Source organism: Crocodylus siamensis, chromosome 2, assembly GCF_052110815.1.
Source record: "Crocodylus siamensis isolate JL-2025a chromosome 2, ASM5211081v1, whole genome shotgun sequence".
NCBI classification, from domain to species: Eukaryota; Metazoa; Chordata; order Crocodylia; family Crocodylidae; genus Crocodylus; species Crocodylus siamensis.
The window spans coordinates 110104080-110120745 of NC_143396.1; the positions used below are offsets into that span (position 1 = coordinate 110104080).

The 16666-nt window shown below is 40.2% G+C and overlaps 1 protein-coding gene across 7 annotated transcripts in view; it reads left to right on the forward strand.

Moving 5' to 3' along the window:
• BLTP1 (bridge-like lipid transfer protein family member 1) overlaps window positions 1–16666 on the forward strand; it is a 245235-nt gene that overhangs the window by 92863 nt on the left and 135706 nt on the right. For all 7 annotated transcript variants that reach the window (XM_090036587.1, XM_090036588.1, XM_090036592.1 and 4 more), the window contains 5 exons: window positions 2728–2955; window positions 4400–4537; window positions 9535–9711; window positions 12999–13127; window positions 15988–16107. In XM_090036587.1, coding sequence (XP_089892713.1) covers window positions 2728–2955; window positions 4400–4537; window positions 9535–9711; window positions 12999–13127; window positions 15988–16107 — 792 coding nt within the window. The remainder of the gene's footprint in view (window positions 1–2727; window positions 2956–4399; window positions 4538–9534; window positions 9712–12998; window positions 13128–15987; window positions 16108–16666) is intronic.

A 16666-nucleotide genomic window follows, 5' to 3' on the forward strand; every position in this document is an offset into this window, starting at 1 on the left:
TACACAAAGTGCTGGGCATTAATTTAAGGCACAGCTGTCACTTTAATATAGTCATTAGTAGTAGTGCCAACATTTTGCATAACATTTTTGTGCATAGAGCACTTATCCAGGAAGCAGAAGACTTGGATTTTAAGCCATCCTCATTCTGAGGGGATTGAAACCCAAGAAAAATAGAATAGTTGAATGTAGAATAGTTACACTGGCCACCTCATTGTTTTTGAAGAAATCCAACCACTGTACCGCCAAAATTGCAATTGGGACTAAGAAAAGACCTGGGATCCAGGCTTTTCTGGTGGGGGGGGCTCTCTGTGTGTGTGTGTGTGTGTGTGTGTGTGTGTGTGTGTGTACATGCTTTGTTTAGTCCCAGAACTGGCTAATTAAAATGGTGTAATAGTCTTGGGACTAGTGTGTGAAATAATCTAGTTTGGGTGGAATTTAAGACCAGTACCAATTAGTTTATTTGGTATCATTGGGAGCTGGGCCAATGCTGCCTATTTCTTCACAAACCCTTCATTTCCTTGGTATGTTAGACTGTAGCACTCATAAGAGATGGTATGATAGGAAGTTGTCATCTTCAGTCTCTTACTGTGAATCTCTGGAAATTTGTATCATGCTTTTTCCCTTTTGAAGCCAAACCTCCTCTTCCTCAGGGCTGCTGATCTCCGGAGAAGGTTTCTTCTCCTGACTGAGATCCTGTGATAATTGTAAATCAGGCTGTCACGTCCCTTGTTATGTTATCTTCTGAACTCTTACAAGGCAGATGTTCATGTTTGGGTTACTCATGCAGTGAGATCAAGTATAAAGATTTAAATAAGTGGCAGTCTTTCCATATGTTTGTGTTGGTTTGTACTTTCTAGAGTTTCTGTTGTATGGACTTCTTTTTTTTTGTCCAACCTTGTTGACAAAGGCTTGTTTTCTCCTTCTGAATGGTTTTGAAGTGTCATTGGATTTCCTAGTTTCAGGTTGTGTTATCTGATTTTGTGTGTGGCTTTTCATGTCTGTGCACGATTTCCAATGTTTAATAAACTCAAGAAGTCCTTAATTTTAAACATTGTCTTCTAGCTTGCCAATTTTGAATGGTAATTATAGTTCTTTGTATTGTCAACTGAGAGGCACCAGCTAAAGATGCTGTGTTTTGGTACTTTTCTGCTGTTTATTACTTAAGCCTGTTTTCTGGTTTGTCTTATAAAGAAATATTCTCTAAAATAGAGGAAAAATATTTAAGTTGCTGTGTGAAAAATACTTGGGTGTACAGACCTTTTGAGGATTTTGGTATTAACTGATGTAACACTTCAAATAGTACTTGTGCTAAATGTACTAAGATAAAGTAAAAAAGATTATTGCATGTCTTAAAGAACTGTTGCATGAAGCCATGCAACGTGTTTACATTTTACTCAGGCCTTTTCCAAGTGTTTTTGAGGTATATAAGGGCAACAATTTAATCAACAATTTAAGGTTGTAAAAATGAAAACTTTTCCTCAGTAGCCTCTTAATGTAATTATTAACTAGCTAAGTTGTATTAATGTAAACCATTCATATTTTTCACTCATGCGATTTGTGTAAATGAGAGAGATTATTTCCCCTTAAATAAACCCCAACCCTCTCTCTGCCTGGAAATGAACAAAAATACCTATTTTCTTTCTAACTCAAGGAAATGGTATTTGGATATAGAACTTTTCACCTTAAGGTCATTAATTCAAATCTAACTCAGTTCAGTAATGACAAAAAAAAGATTGCAAAGTTGAAAGCTATTTGGTGACTTATGTAAATTTGATCTCTGTCGACCTCCTAGTAGATAAGTGTCTAATGATGCAAATTACCACAGCAGTACTGCCTGGCAAGTGAAGACTGAATTAATCTTGCTTGTGGGGTAGCCCCTTCCAGTGCCAATAAGGTAGCAACACTCATGCTTGTGCTATAATTGTTCTGTCACTAAACAAAAGATTTTTGGGGTTTTTGTTTGTTTGTTTTTTGTATTGTGCTTGATGTGCACCTTTTTGTGAAAGGCAACATGACAATGTAATTTGATAATGAGCTGAATATCCTTCCTGAGATTTAACTTATTAATTGATTTTACTTTTAGCATTTGTAAACTTTTTTTAAAGAAATGCATTCTAATTTTGACACACTCTAAAATGTAGGATATGGCTCCTGCAGGGCTCAGTCTTCTCAAAAGAATGTGACCGAAGTTATTCCTGTCTCAGATAATTGAGTGGGGATAGGCTTAGAAACAAAGTTAATTTTAAACCCTAGGGGATACACTTAGGAACTGCTACAGGCATGTGTATAGAATTTGTAAGATTTTTAAGTAAAACTTCTGAAGACAGAAGTTTTGAAAATGCTGCTGAAGAACTGTTTGTGAATGACCCCTACAGGCTGGATTAAAAAAGTCAGTGGCATTGCTTCCAAGGAGCAATATCATAATAGTAACATTAATTGTAGCTAGACTGAAGGTGCTTTGGTTGAAAAATAGTATATGGCCTGAGTCTTGAAAAATGCATAAGCATTTACTTAATTTTTCTCATTTAAGTTATCCTGCTATAATCAATGAGATAACTCATGTGAGCAAAATAACACCTATTCTTTAGTGTCCTATAGAACTTAGAATTGATTAGAAGGTAAGAATAGGATATGGAGTGAAGCTTAGCTTTGTGTTTACATGATGCTGCTAACTGCAGATATAGTCCCACCTGCTTCTTAATTTGTTCTATTAATTCCATGTTGCAGGAAAATTACTTTGGAGAAGATGACATGTACACAGATTTTGAAGAAATAATTTCAAGCCCAGTCCTGTCATTGTCAACATCTTCAAGTTCTGGTTGGACTGCAGTTGGAGTGGATAATGACAAAAAGGAAAGTGAGAGATCAGCAAAAACAGTTCACCCCCTTACCTTGCGTCCTTGGGATATTACTGTACTTGTCAATTTGTACAAAGTGCATGGGCGGTTACCTATGGTAAGCTCTTGAAGTTTAATCATCAAAATACTTTAAAACAATATTCTAAAGAAACTTTAGAGTGTAATATAACACATTTACTCAAATCTAAGACGATCCCTCCAATAATTAGGTTCCATGTATGGAAAATGTATAAGCTTGTTATAATTTTCCATGTATTAAATTATCAAACAGTTGTCTTGAAATTGTGTCCTCTTTGTCCCCTCCACCCCCCCAACCCGGCAACCGCTATAGGAAGGAAAACAGTGGGCTGGGAGAGGTCAGACAACCCCCTTGTCCTCTGCCCCCCAACTTCTTCCCTGTGTGGCTTTCCTACTCCTGCCACCTGCATTCCCACAGCCTCTGCCCCTCCCCCCACTCCCTGCAGTCTTTACTTCTTTCTTTCTCCCTTCTCACTTCCCAATCTCTGCATTTCTGCCCTTCCCACCAAGTCCCCACAGTTTCTGCCTCTTCTGCCCCTTCTCCCACTATTACTGTCAGATGCTGCTCAGGCCCTATTTCCTCTATGGAGCAGTGTATGGATCAATGCCCTTGCCAGGCCATGCAGCAATAGCAGCTCTGCTGATTGATCAGGTAGGAATGGAGTTTCTGTGTACCTTGTGCCTGGCAGGGAATCCATCCTGAGCTGGAGTTAAGCTGCATCTCACAGTAAAAGGGTGGAGAAATGGAAAGGAACTGGGGTGGGGGATGGCAGAAAGGGGAGAGAACAGAAGCTATAGAGGCAAGTAGAGTTGGGGGCAGAGGACTGCTATGGGTCTGACTCTGGCCTTGACCTGGGCTCGGGGTCAGAGCCAGAGCCACAGCAGCTACTTGCCCTCCCACTCTGCTTCATATGCAAATCTAAGATGAAGAGTTTTTTCCCCTGTCTCTGCCTTTCACTTCCCCCACCCCCCCCCACACACACACACACAATGTTGACTGGGGGAAAAAAACCCAGTTTTAGATTTGAGTAAATACAGTAGAGTATAAACTGTCATGTAGTATGTGTGAAACCATTTTTTCATGAAACTCTTGAGTTTTAGTCCTACTTTTTTGTGGGTTATTGACAAGTCACGTAAACGCTTTGTGTGGGTAAATGTAGCAATTTGATACTTGAAGGATTTCATTTACTTTTAGATCAGAACTGGATAATTCGTATATGTAAATCTAATAGTTACTGATTTAATGTAATTGAAAATCACTGTTTTAGATAAACCATAACAAAGCTATTTCTTAATTGCACAACTGGATCTGTGCATCTCTATGCCCTTGTAGAACCCCATGATATTTAATAGAACAGATGGGTGAAGGGATTGCAGTAAAGATGTGTGCACAACTTAGTATGTAATAATAGTCTTTGAGGTAGCATGGACTTTTTTTGAACAATAAGAAACAGTCTGGACTCTTTAGCATCATAGATCACCATCTCTGGCTTTCTGACATAGGATATGTTTATTCATTTTAGCACTGCAGTCCAGATGGTCCAGAATGCCCTACCGCTTTGTTGGAAAGATTGTGTTTTGAGATGAAGAAAGGATGTAGAGAGACCATGCTGCAACTTGTACTATCCCCAGTAAACTTATTTTTGAATGACAGCTATCAGGTAATACAGTCATTTTAAATTTTTGGAGAAATGGGGTTGACTTCAAAACTGAATCATGTTTTGTACAATTCTGTAATACAAGCTTAAGTATTTCAAAGACTTATGACTTAACAAATGTCATATTCATATTAAATGCTTTTTTTTATATGTCATGCATGTGTACTCTTTTCAGCTTCCATTTTTAGTTCATGCACAAGAAGAAAAGATATTTGTTTTTTTAATATTCAACTAAAAGTATCTATCTAAGAGGAAGGAGTTTGGCAAAGAACTCTCTTAAGTAATATTCAAATCAGTCATAGCCTTAAAAACTTTGTGTGTTTGTGTTTGGTTTGGCTTGGCATTTTGGGTTTTTTCAGAATTATTATCGGAAAAAATATATTTTAAATTTATTTTGGAAAAATAATTGTGCCCACAAAGGTCTGCCTACGTCTTAGGGCCGTATGTTCGTACAACTTGTTGGAGACTGGGAAAAAGATCTTTAGAATTACACTTCAAATGATGGCTAGTAAGACCGAATCAAGCAGAGCACTATTGGATTGCTTTGGATTTATTGATTGCTTTGGTTTTTTTTTTTTTCCTCCTCTCTGCTCAGTATAGTGCTTTTCTTTTGTATAATAAACCTAAGTCTTTTAGAACACTCATATGTACAGTGGAGCAAACCACACTTTATGTAAAGGGAAAACCATGACTCAGCAAATACTCAAGTATTTTGCTCAATTGCAATCTGTAAATTAGTTGAGAAATTAGGTGACATTGTATTAGATTTATTGATGGTTCAAATAAAGTGCCTTGCAATTTATGATGTAATATATGAAAACCCCTAAATACTTTCATGGATTAGCAAGTAAAAGGTAGAAGAATGCAAGAAATTAGAATAAGCTGTCATTTTTTATGGCAGAAAGTGAGTGCCACATGATTCTACATTAGAACAGAGTTCAAGCTTCACCCAGAGTAAGTGCTGAAATTTTGTGACTGCTGTATTATGTAGAGGTAAAACTTACTTGAGATGAAAATTCTCAGTCCAGTCTTGACCGTTAAGGTGCCAACTGGGAACTCTAATAATAATCTGGAAAAAGGAGGTAAAGAGTGAAGTGACAAACCTGCAGGTAAATAATTTTTCAGATTAGTTGAGACTCAAAAAGACCAAAGGAAGGAAATGGACAAGGCTTGATGAACGAGGAGTATGTGAAAGGTGAAACGCAGTGTTGACAAATGCAAAATGGTACACATTTATTGGCTTTAATTATGAATAGTAAGGAAGAAGGTTTGATCACCATTGCGGAAAATTCAGTGAGAACTTCTGTTCACTGTGTGAAAGTTCATTACAAGACCAGATGTTTAATATAAATGTCAAGCTGGATAGAAAATAAATGCTGAAAATATTACAGCATCGTATTGTAACTGTCATGCATTCTTATATTGATGGAACACAGGTAGAATATTGTGTTCAGTTTTGATCCTCCCCTCTGAAATGCTACAGCACCAATAGAATATGTTTAGAAGGGTAATAAATTGGTAGAACTGCTGAGAATCTTCAACATTAAGTTGAAAAAACTGGGACTGTCAAGAAAGGAGACAATCAAGGACATGGTAATTGTACAACGTAGTGATTACAAGGCAGGATTGATGGCATTGCCTGTTGTCAAGGTTGCTTAACACTTTTCAGTTACTTATAACTTTTATCAAACAGTAACAGTTTGGTCTGAAATTTTCCATGCTGCATATGCTTCAGGCTGAAAGAATTGTTCTCGAGAATAAAATTGGGGAAAAAGTGGTCTTTGTTCCTCTTAAATTTTAGACACTTTCTTTTGAATTACACTAGTGGCTCCTTGCTTTGGATGAGAGCTTTGAAATTTCTCTTGGATGTGACTTTAATGTGTCATCTTGAAGATCTACTTAGGTTTGGCTGATTGTATAGGCCTTGGAAAAAAATTAATTAATGCTCAGACTTTTCTTAGTGCTTAACTGATACAAATGGCAAATAACAGGACATGCTAGGAAATTTGGTCGTCACACCAGACAAAGCCAACATAATTAACGATTTCTTTGCCTCCATTTTCCTAAGCAGGGACTGGAACAGTAACCCCCCCCCCCGGTTCCCCTTAGATCCCAGGGGAGGCACACCTAGGCCAAGGGTTAGTGAGGAACTAGTTAAGGAACTTCTGGAAGGACTGGATGTATTCAAATCAGCTGGTCCGGACGATCTCCACCCTAGAGTACTGAGGAAATTTGCTGAGGTCATTGCGAGACCCCTGGCACGGTTTTACGAGCGCTCGTGGTGCCCTGGTGTGGTGCCAGAGGACTGGAAGAGGGCCAATGTGGTTCCCATCTTCAAAAAAGGGAGGAAGGAGAACCCAGAAAACTATAGGCCAGTTAGTCTTACCTGGATCCTGGGCAAGCTTTTTGAGAGAATTATTCTGGTGCATATCCACGAGGAGCCAGCAGGAGAGATTATGCTTAGGGGCAACCAACACGGGTTCATTAGTGGCAGGTCTTGTCAGACCAACTTGGTGGCCTTCTATGACCAGATCACCAAATCCTTAGATGCAGGGGTAGCAGTAGACATAGTCTTCCTGGACTTTCGGAAGGCTTTCAACACTGTCTCTCACCCTGTTCTCATTAAGAAACTGGGGGACTGTGGTGTTGACCCCCACAAAGTCAAATGGGTCACCAACTGACTGGAGGGCTGCACCCAGAGAGTGGTGGTGGATGGGTCATTTTCGACCTGGAGGGATGTGGGCAGTGGGGTTCTGCAGGGCTCAGTCCTCGGGCCCGCACTGTTCAACAATCTTCATCAGTGATTTGGACGAGGGGGTGTAAAAAGCACCCTGTTCAAATTTGCTGATGACACTAAGATGTGGGGGGATGTGGGCACACTGGAAGGATGCAACAGGCTACAATCAGACCTAGACAAGTTACAAGGGTGGGCGGATGAGAATAGGATGGGGTTCAACACTGACAAGTGCAAAGTGATGCACCTGGGGAGGAACAACCAGCACCATACCAACAGGTTGGGGAACTCCATTCTCGTCAGCAGAGGCAGAAAAGGATCTTGGAGTCATCATTGACTCCAAGATGAACATGGGCCGGCAGTGTGGGGAGGCAGTCGGGAAGGCCAGCCGCATCTTGTCATGCATCCACAGATGCATCTGGAGCAGGTCCAAGGAGGCTATACTCCCCCTCTATGCAGCACTGGTCAGGCCGCAGCTGGAGTACTGCATCCAGTTCCGGAATGTGGACAACATGGGGAGTGTCCAGAGGAGGGCCACTTGCATGATCGGGGGCAGCAGGGCAGGCCTTATGAGGAGAGGCTACGGGACCTGAACCTGTTCAGCCTCCACAAGAGAATGCTGAGGGGGGATCTAGTGGCCTGTTACAAACTAGTCAGAGGGGACCAGCAGGCATTGGGGGAGTCCTTGTTCCCCCCGAGCACTGCCAGGAGTGACCAGGAATAATGGTCACAAGCTGGCAGAGGGTAGATTTAGGCTAGATATCAGGAGGCGCTACTTCGCTGTCAGGGCGGCTAGGATCTGGAACCAACTTCCAAGCGAAGTGGTGCTGGCTCCTACCCTGGGGGTCTTTAAGAGGAGGCTAGATGTACACCTTGCTGGGGTCGTTTGACCCCCAGTACTCTTTCCTGCCATGGCAGGGGGTTGGACTCGATCTGCTCAGGTCCCTTCTGACCTTAGAAACTATGAAACTATATTCAGCCCTTGCGGAACATATTCAAGACTCTCACATCTCCTTTTCCTGCTGACTCGTTATAGTCTTCACATGTGGTTTCTCTTCCAAAACTTCTGAGCATGCTTCGTTCCCTGTTGGTTCTTAATGACCTAGACTACCCATGTGTCATCTGTACAGACCACTTAATTGTGCTGCAGTCTAGGAGCACAGGGCTCTGGGGACTTGGAAGGACTTATAACACTGATTATTGAAGTCGCTGTCCAAATTCCCTCTGACTTTATAGGGAGCCAGTAGTGGGAGATGTCAAGGTTCAGGACCTTGAAGTGGCTCCAGGTGGCCACTTCATTTCTCTTCCTCCTCCAGTCCCAAGTATTCCAATGCCACGTTCGTGCTCTACCAAGACACTCTGAACACAAACTTTCATACACATTCAAGGCCTCTCCAAGCTCCCTGTTCGGCCTCAGTTGCTGGGCTCTGGAGCACCCTGGAATAAAAGAATGAGTGGAGCTTATTTTGTCAGAAATGAAGGTGCTCTGTAGAATTCTGTAACTGATATTTAGTCCAGAAGTCTGTTTTACTTTTAGAGAAAATTGCCTTCTGTGATATCACTTCTTTTAATAAGCAGTGTAGGTTTAAGAACTTTTCAAGATGAGCCAGTTAACATGAACATTTTGACCACTTCCACTAATAAATCTATTAATTATACTTGTGTGTTTTCTGAGCCTTTTTTACGAAGTATAGCACAATTAAGGTGTTCTTGATATGTATTTTTTTAAATATACACACTACAATCTCTCTCTTATATATAAGATATAACACTTAAATTATTTTAAAAATGTAAATTGATAAGTTGTATTTAAATTTTGGCAAGTGTAATTTTATTATCAAATTATTAATTTATTTAAATTTATATTAATTGTGTAACAGTAAAATTATTTAAGATGTAAAATGATCTTGTAGGCAAAATGTTTTTGTAGTATCTTTTCTAGCACAAACTTTATAATTGGGACAAAAGTTTGCAGACTATGTAGTTTGTGAAACTTTGATACAGTTGGTCCAGTAAAAGATGTGACCAAAAACCCATGCATCTTGTACAATTCTTGGATCAGCACAGTTACAATAACACTCCATTCCATATATACAGTTGTTCATTTTACGTTTGCATGTCAACTGAAGTCTTTGATCTCTTGTATTGAAGACACTGGGACTTACTAGAAGATGAATGCTTACAAAAAGTACTCATACATAATGAGAGTACAAAGTTCTGGGTAATCACTCTCTGAAAAAACTCTTAATTTACTTTTCCTTAACAGAGACCCCCAGTGGATGAAGTTCTTAGAGAGGGCCATATCAGCCTCTCGGGTCTGCAGCTTCGAGCTCACGCTATGTTTTCAGCAGAAGGTCTACCCCTGGGAAGTGATACTTTAGAGTATGCATGGTTGATTGATGTACAGGCTGGAAGCCTAACAGCCAAAGTTACAGCACCACAGGTACACTCCCCAAATCATAGTAAAGCTGTCATAACTTGGACTTTTGAAGATACCAAGTGCGTCTAGGGTCAACTCAATCGAATGCATCTGTAGTTAAAATAATTTCCAATTTTGTGGATTTGAAAATCTAGCCATTTGTCTAGGTTTATTTGAACCTTTAAATTGGAGAGAGAAAATCTAGGATTCACATACAGTTTGAGGCATAGGCATTTTGAAGCTGGAAAGAGCTGAAATTTTGAAGTTTCAAGCAATACAAATATAGGAGTAATTTGTTTTAAGATCCTTAATTTGTCTTTATTCGTGCTGGTATTTCTGCAAACAAATATTTAAAAAAGCATCCCATGACCATAATATTTGGGAAAACTTCAGATAGGTTTGTTTAAGAGAAAACAGATTTCCCTGTAAAAGGGAACACACATTTGGTGACTGACTGTGTACAGCATTGAACTAATAGGCATTACTAAAGGGAGGCAGGGTTGCAAAGCTAGAAGATTAATGCCAGGAAATTGCAGTTAAAGAATTGCACAAAAATGGTGTGTTAATATTTTGCTCATAAAGGGCTTATGATAGTTCATGATGATAAATTTGAGAGATTGAGTCACTATCACTACTTATAAACAAGAGAGTTGCCCCTAAATTCTGGAATTCCCTATCACCTGAGGCCTGCCAAAGCCTAAATGAGATCATCTTTCCAAATGCTGTAATTTGGCTGGCACACCTAAGTTGGGATGTTGTCTAAGGAGCTCTTTTGTCTTGCAGCATATTTCTGGGATGTCTAATTTCTGGCTTGTGGGTTCATGTCCAGTCACCTCTTTTGCCCCTTCCCCCAAATCCACATAAGTTGGACAGCCCTAGCTTATTTTGCTGATTCTGTTGGGTTTTGTAAGTTGTTTAATTTTTTTCCTGTTTTGTTGTCTTGTTCACTTGTTTATAAGTTATTTTGCTGTCTTCATAAGCTGTACCGAGTCTGTCAAGATGGCATATAAATCTAATAAATAATGAACTAACTGGTATGGAGAACTGAAGGTCCCCATTGTGTTAATTATAGGAAGAGGGACAGTTTGATATTGTTCGGACCTAAGATGGTTAGCAAGTTGCAGGTCTTGCCAGGAAGGTTCTGGCAAGGTTGGGTGTGAGCCAGCTCTGACAGTCTGCATCTGCTGATGTGCTCCAAATTTAACTTGCTGGTAAGTCTGCCTCCACTTGTCCCCAGAGGCTGTTTTAGACATACTGGAGGCTGAGGATTTGAGCGGGATTAGCCTAAAGTAGTCTCACTGGCATATTTCTGGGTTTGCAGTGGATCTGTGGACATGGATGGATGCCTATCAGGTGGAGACCAGCCTATAGACGGTCTTTATCTGGTGTAATGGAGGGAGTTGGCAACCACTGTAGACTGCTTGCTAATAGGATAGGTAGCAGCATTCAGAGGCTTCAAGTAACTCCAAAAAGCTTTCAGTGGTGAACTTCAGGTCTTATGCTAATTTTACTGTGTTTCTCCAAAAATGCTTTGGACAACTTTTTTTCCAGAGAACCCCTTCAGTAATGATCTATTTCTTAGGGAGAACATTTTTTTTCTATTTTTAAAAGCAGAGAACTTGCTGAGGTTCTTAATGAAATACAAGTTTTGGTTCATGGTAGGTTTTTGCAGAAAGTTTAATGAAAAATCCAGAAAACACAATTTATCAGATGCAACAGCACATTTTCAAGGATTCAAGTGAGGATTTTTGGATCAAATGCCCCCAAATCCAAGCACATGAAGGGGAACTACTTATACATAGTACAAACTAGTCCAAAGCAAAAAGGCTCATGACTTTCCATACAATTCACTGGGCCCAGCAGAGTTGACAGCATTTGAAGCTGTGGTGACTGCACAGCTTAGCACTGTTCAGTGTGTGTGTACTCCAGATACCTTTCTCTACCCCCCCCCAACAAGGATCTATGTAATAATTAGCCCCCGCTCATGACTGGAACTGGATGTTCTTGTCACTAATCCTGGGATCCTCCAACAATTTATATGCAGATGAGACATGGGGTAGCCTGGTTCAGCTTCACCTAATGGAAGGCAGAGCCACACTAATCATATATGACAGGCTGAGAGGGGGTGACAAAGGGATTCTGGGTGAATTGTTTTGGCCCCGTATGGTGATGTTTGCCAGACATTTAGGGCTGATGAAGAAACAGAAATGATTGGAAACGGGGCGGGGGGGGGGAGGGGAGGAGTGGGACTGAAGCAGAAGCCTAAATGTATATAGTGTAGTGGCTCACCATGACTTAAAAAAAAAAAAAAAGTAGGTGCTGGGGTAGACTGTGTTCAGTGGGCACTACCATATATCATATTCAGATGAGTTGCATTAACCTGTCCCAGTATCTCAGCCTTTTGGCTAAAATCAATCATGTCTGGCACTAAGGGGAAGGTGTCAGGGCTGGCTCTGGTCCTGCAGTATCTCCAGGCTTGGTGCCAGTTTCCTTTGGAGGAAACACCCACCCATTTTTTTTAAGGGCTAGGAAAAACAAAGGTTCCTATCAGTATGTTTGCCTAATGTGGACCATGTGTTTTATAAGCATGTTCAATGTGGGCTCCAGTCAATCAACTTTATAGTTGGTTTCTATTACTGAACACATGCTGCTTTTGACAGCAGTTCAAAGATGGATCATCTATTTAATGCAGTTTCCTTGTATGCAAATATAAGAGGGTTTTTTTCCTTATGCTGATTGTGGGTGGGGAGGATCCTCATCTTGTTTTTGAGTAAATAGAGTAATTATTAGCAAGGTCAGCTGAATTCAGCAATATTTGGTATAAAAAGTTTCTTTTTTAGCCTAACATTTCTCAAGTTGGTATATATTTTTCCTGTGGTTTCTAACAGTTTGTTTTTATTTATAAACAAGGAAACTTGGTATTTACATAATGCAGATAAACAGCATTGCTCTACATATATTTAATCATTTTCTTCCTGAAAAAGTATCTGAAAGATTAAGCACTTAATGATATAAGAGCAAAGTTGTTACCTTAGAGGGACTTCATTGCTTTGTGTGGTTGAAATAGATTGGCTTTCAAAGGGGATGAGTTTTACTCTGGCAGCATGCTTAATCCATGAATGGAAATTTATGTACTGTGTCAAGGTGAAAAACCACAGTATTGGTAGGTGGGAAGTGGATTATCTAGCAACAAGGATAAGGCTCCTGATATTTCTTTTTTCCAAGCTTTGTTAACATTCTCAGTAACCTGAACTTCAGTAGTTAGTTTTGAATAGCTACTATGGTGTCAAACTCTCCCTATTTGCTTGCAGCTTGCATGTCTGCTGGAATGGGGACAGACGTTTGTGTTTCATGTGGTGTGCCGTGAGTTTGAGCTTGAAAGGCCCAAATCAGTAGTTATATGTCAACATGGAATTGATCGTCGATTTTGTGAATCAAAGGTAATGTTTTCATCATTCTCTTAATTGCTTGTATTTGCACAGGCTTTTTGGGTTCATATTTTAATAGAACTAACCAAATGTAGAATGAAAACTATAAATTTGGTTTTGGGGTTAAAAACACTTTGGTTAGTCATAATTTGTTAAAGGAGATTATACTTTTCAAGTGATTGTTGACATGGATTCCACTCTGGATTCCCATGTATAACCACTCTGAGGCTTGGAGTCTTTTGGCTAACAGTCTGTTGTGGTCTCTAAAGGCATGAAAGGCAGAAGAAACTGAACCATTCCTCAGAATGGTACTGCCTGTGGCAGTGAGATGGAAGACCTGTAGTTTCTGCCACCTTCTCAATTTATCTGCTGTCAACACACACATCCTTTGCTTTTATTTTTGGTTTCTGGCTTTTAGTCTTGGAACCCTATCAGTGAACGTAACACTGCTTCTGAATTAAGTCAAGATGTAGGTCACCCTCCCAAATAACTTACTGAGTCCAGGTACAATATTTGTAGATTGACTTGTTTTGCACTGAGCAGCCTGAGAAGGATTCCTCTGATGCCCTGGCAGTGACTTTACCTAGTAAACCAGAAGACTGAACATCTCTCGGTACCTGATTCTTGGCACTCATACTTTTTGTAAAGGCAGCCTCAGAGCTATATGGCAAGTGCATTAGTATCTACTGTCTCAGTGTTCAGAGCCCATATGCCACTGCGGGGGAGGGGGATGCCATCTTTGGACCTGCTACCAGAAGCTGTTATTCTTGGGAGACTGAAGTTGCTGATAGTTTAAGATACTGACTAGTAAATATTTGGTTCAGCTGGTAATGGAGATGCTAGGCTCATTTCCTGTGCAGTTACAGAGAACACAATAGACACCAGGCACTCTTGGCAAGGTGGCCCCACCTTTTTTCCCTGCCGTGAGAACATAGTAAATACTCTTCTCCTATTCCTTGGTTAGCATAGAGGGAGCAGGGAAGAAAGACTGGGGAGGGATCTGTAAGGGACAGTGGAAAACTATTTATGACCCAACAGCAATGTCCTTCCTGTTCTTTCCCCATGTGTGTCTTGCCACAGTACCCATATCCTTATCAGCCCTTAACAGCTGTATTCTAGCATACATCTATTTTCATGTAAGGCTTCCTCTTTAGCTCTGTCCCCAAACAGACTATGTAAACTGACATAGCCAAGTCAACTAGTGCAGTCTCAGATCCTGGAAGGAGGTCTAGGAAAGTCTACAGAAACAACAAATACAAGGGAAAACAGCTTGTTCCTTCACAATCTCTTTGGTTCTCTACAAGGCAGTACATCTGTTGACACCCTCTTTAGATGTTTTCAAAACATTTCTACACCTCAATAAATGCATGGTAAAGACTCTTTACCCTTGGAACTCGTAAAGGGAAAACTTAACAAGCTCCAGGGTATCATGCAGCTTTCCATACTTTGGCAGGTTTCTCATGCTATACCTGAGGTACTCTGAGCCTGCAGAAGACTTGCAGTGCACACCGATGTCCATTCTGGCCACATTCAAGTGAGATGACAGGAAGTACCAAGTCCCTTCTGTCAGATTTGAATACTTTTTTATTTTCATACAGTATCATATTTACTTGTTGTAACTGCAGTCAAAGAGAGGGTGAAGCAACAGGGCCTCCCATACTTAGTGAAAAAGGTGCAAAGAGATGGACCATTTCCGATGCAAGCATTCATTCTTCTGATTGCCTCCGTGTGTGTAGCTGATTATCAGGCTACTAGCATCTGTTACAGTGCAGCTATGTTCTCAGGATCCTGTAGTGATACTAATGATGAAAATCACCTTAACTTTGACCCTGGATGAAATAGAGCTAAGGCTGGAGTAATTGTGCTACACTTGTCTTGCTACAGAATCATGCAGGCCTAACAGTTCTGCATACATTTTTATTGGCATCCTTTGATAATGATACAATTAGTATGTCTGTCAAAACCAGCGGTTGACAGGCAGCCTTTTCTACCCCAGCCCCCACTGTGGGCTGAAAGTCTCAGCCCCCTGGAGTAGACAGCTGCCTGCACTTACTGTGGCCCCATCCCCTCTGAAGCGAGGGTGAGAGATGTGGTGGAGCAGTAGGCCTGCAGTGGAAATGGGCAGCATGGTATAACTTCATGCTGTGGATTTCCCCCATGCCAAGTCAGACCTTCATGAGCCATAGGCTGCTGACCCCTGGTTTACCCCCAGAATATGTCTGCTTTATAAGGTTATTTGATTTGTTGTTAGAGCTCTTAGGACACATTAATGTTCATTTTAGTAAAGCTTTAGCACCTCCTTCTGCCTGTTTGAGAAATGTCCCCATGTTAAAAACTTGGGTCTACTACATGAAGTCTGGTCCACACATTTAAATGACACTGTTCTTTGGTAGAGACTTCCATATCCATTTGTTACCATGAGTTTGAATCCATGTGGATAGTCACTTGAAAAATAGTGAATGGTTAACTTCCTCTGCAGCAGTTGTCTTTCTGATATGTTTTGTCCATGTGGATTTTATAACTCATCCTCCTTTTCCTCTATGGACACATCTTCTTCTGGGATTCTGCACTGGCAAAAGAACTTGAGGTGTGGGTGACTCATCTGCCTTTTATGCTCTTTGAAGAAGAAAGTATACTCTGGACACAATGCTAGTTCTACTGTCAGTGCTGACCAAAACAATTGAATCTTGAATGCACAGGGGCACATGGACTCCTCTTTTGGTTTACATACAAGCACAGCATCTCAGAGAATTACAAGGAACCTCATTATCATCTACTTTGTTTTTGCTTAAAAAGTCCGTTGAAATAATAAAAATAGCTTGTTAATATGAAATTGAAATTCTGATACTATGTTTTGCTTACATTTCTCTAGATGAGCTGTGTCCCTGGGCCATGTCCAACATCTGATGATTTAAAGTACACCATGACACGTCTAGCTGTGGATGGTGCAGATCTGTACATTGTAGAGCATGGCTGTGCCACCAACATAAAGGTAGAGATAGAAAAGAAGAGTGGGAACTTTGCATTTTATTCATCCTTTGCCATGCAAGAAAGCACTTTATATATCTTACACAGAATAAATGTCTAGAACATTTAATTTTTGTAAAAATATATCTTATTGATAATTTTTTAAAGAATGCATTTACACATAAATAATGTACTTACCTTAATAATGTTGGCACAAGAAGCGGTAGTGTGTTGACAAAATCTGTTAATGCCACAAAATTAAGAGCTATCAATAGAAAGAGAGGTCAGGATATCATACAGAAAGAACTGTACAACTTTGAGGATTGGAGTAATAAACATGGGGTGAAACTGAGTAGCACTAAATACAACATCATACATCCTTTGGACTAATAATAAAAACTTCTTCTATCAACTGGGACCTTATCAGTTGGAAGCAACTGAAGAAGAGAAGGACCTGTGTTTCTAGTCAAGGGCTAGTCAATGGTAGGATGACTGAGCACTACTGTGCTATACCTGTGAAAAAGACGACCCTCATCCTAAAATGTACTGGGTAAGGTAGTTCCTGTAGAGACAGGAAAGTAAAA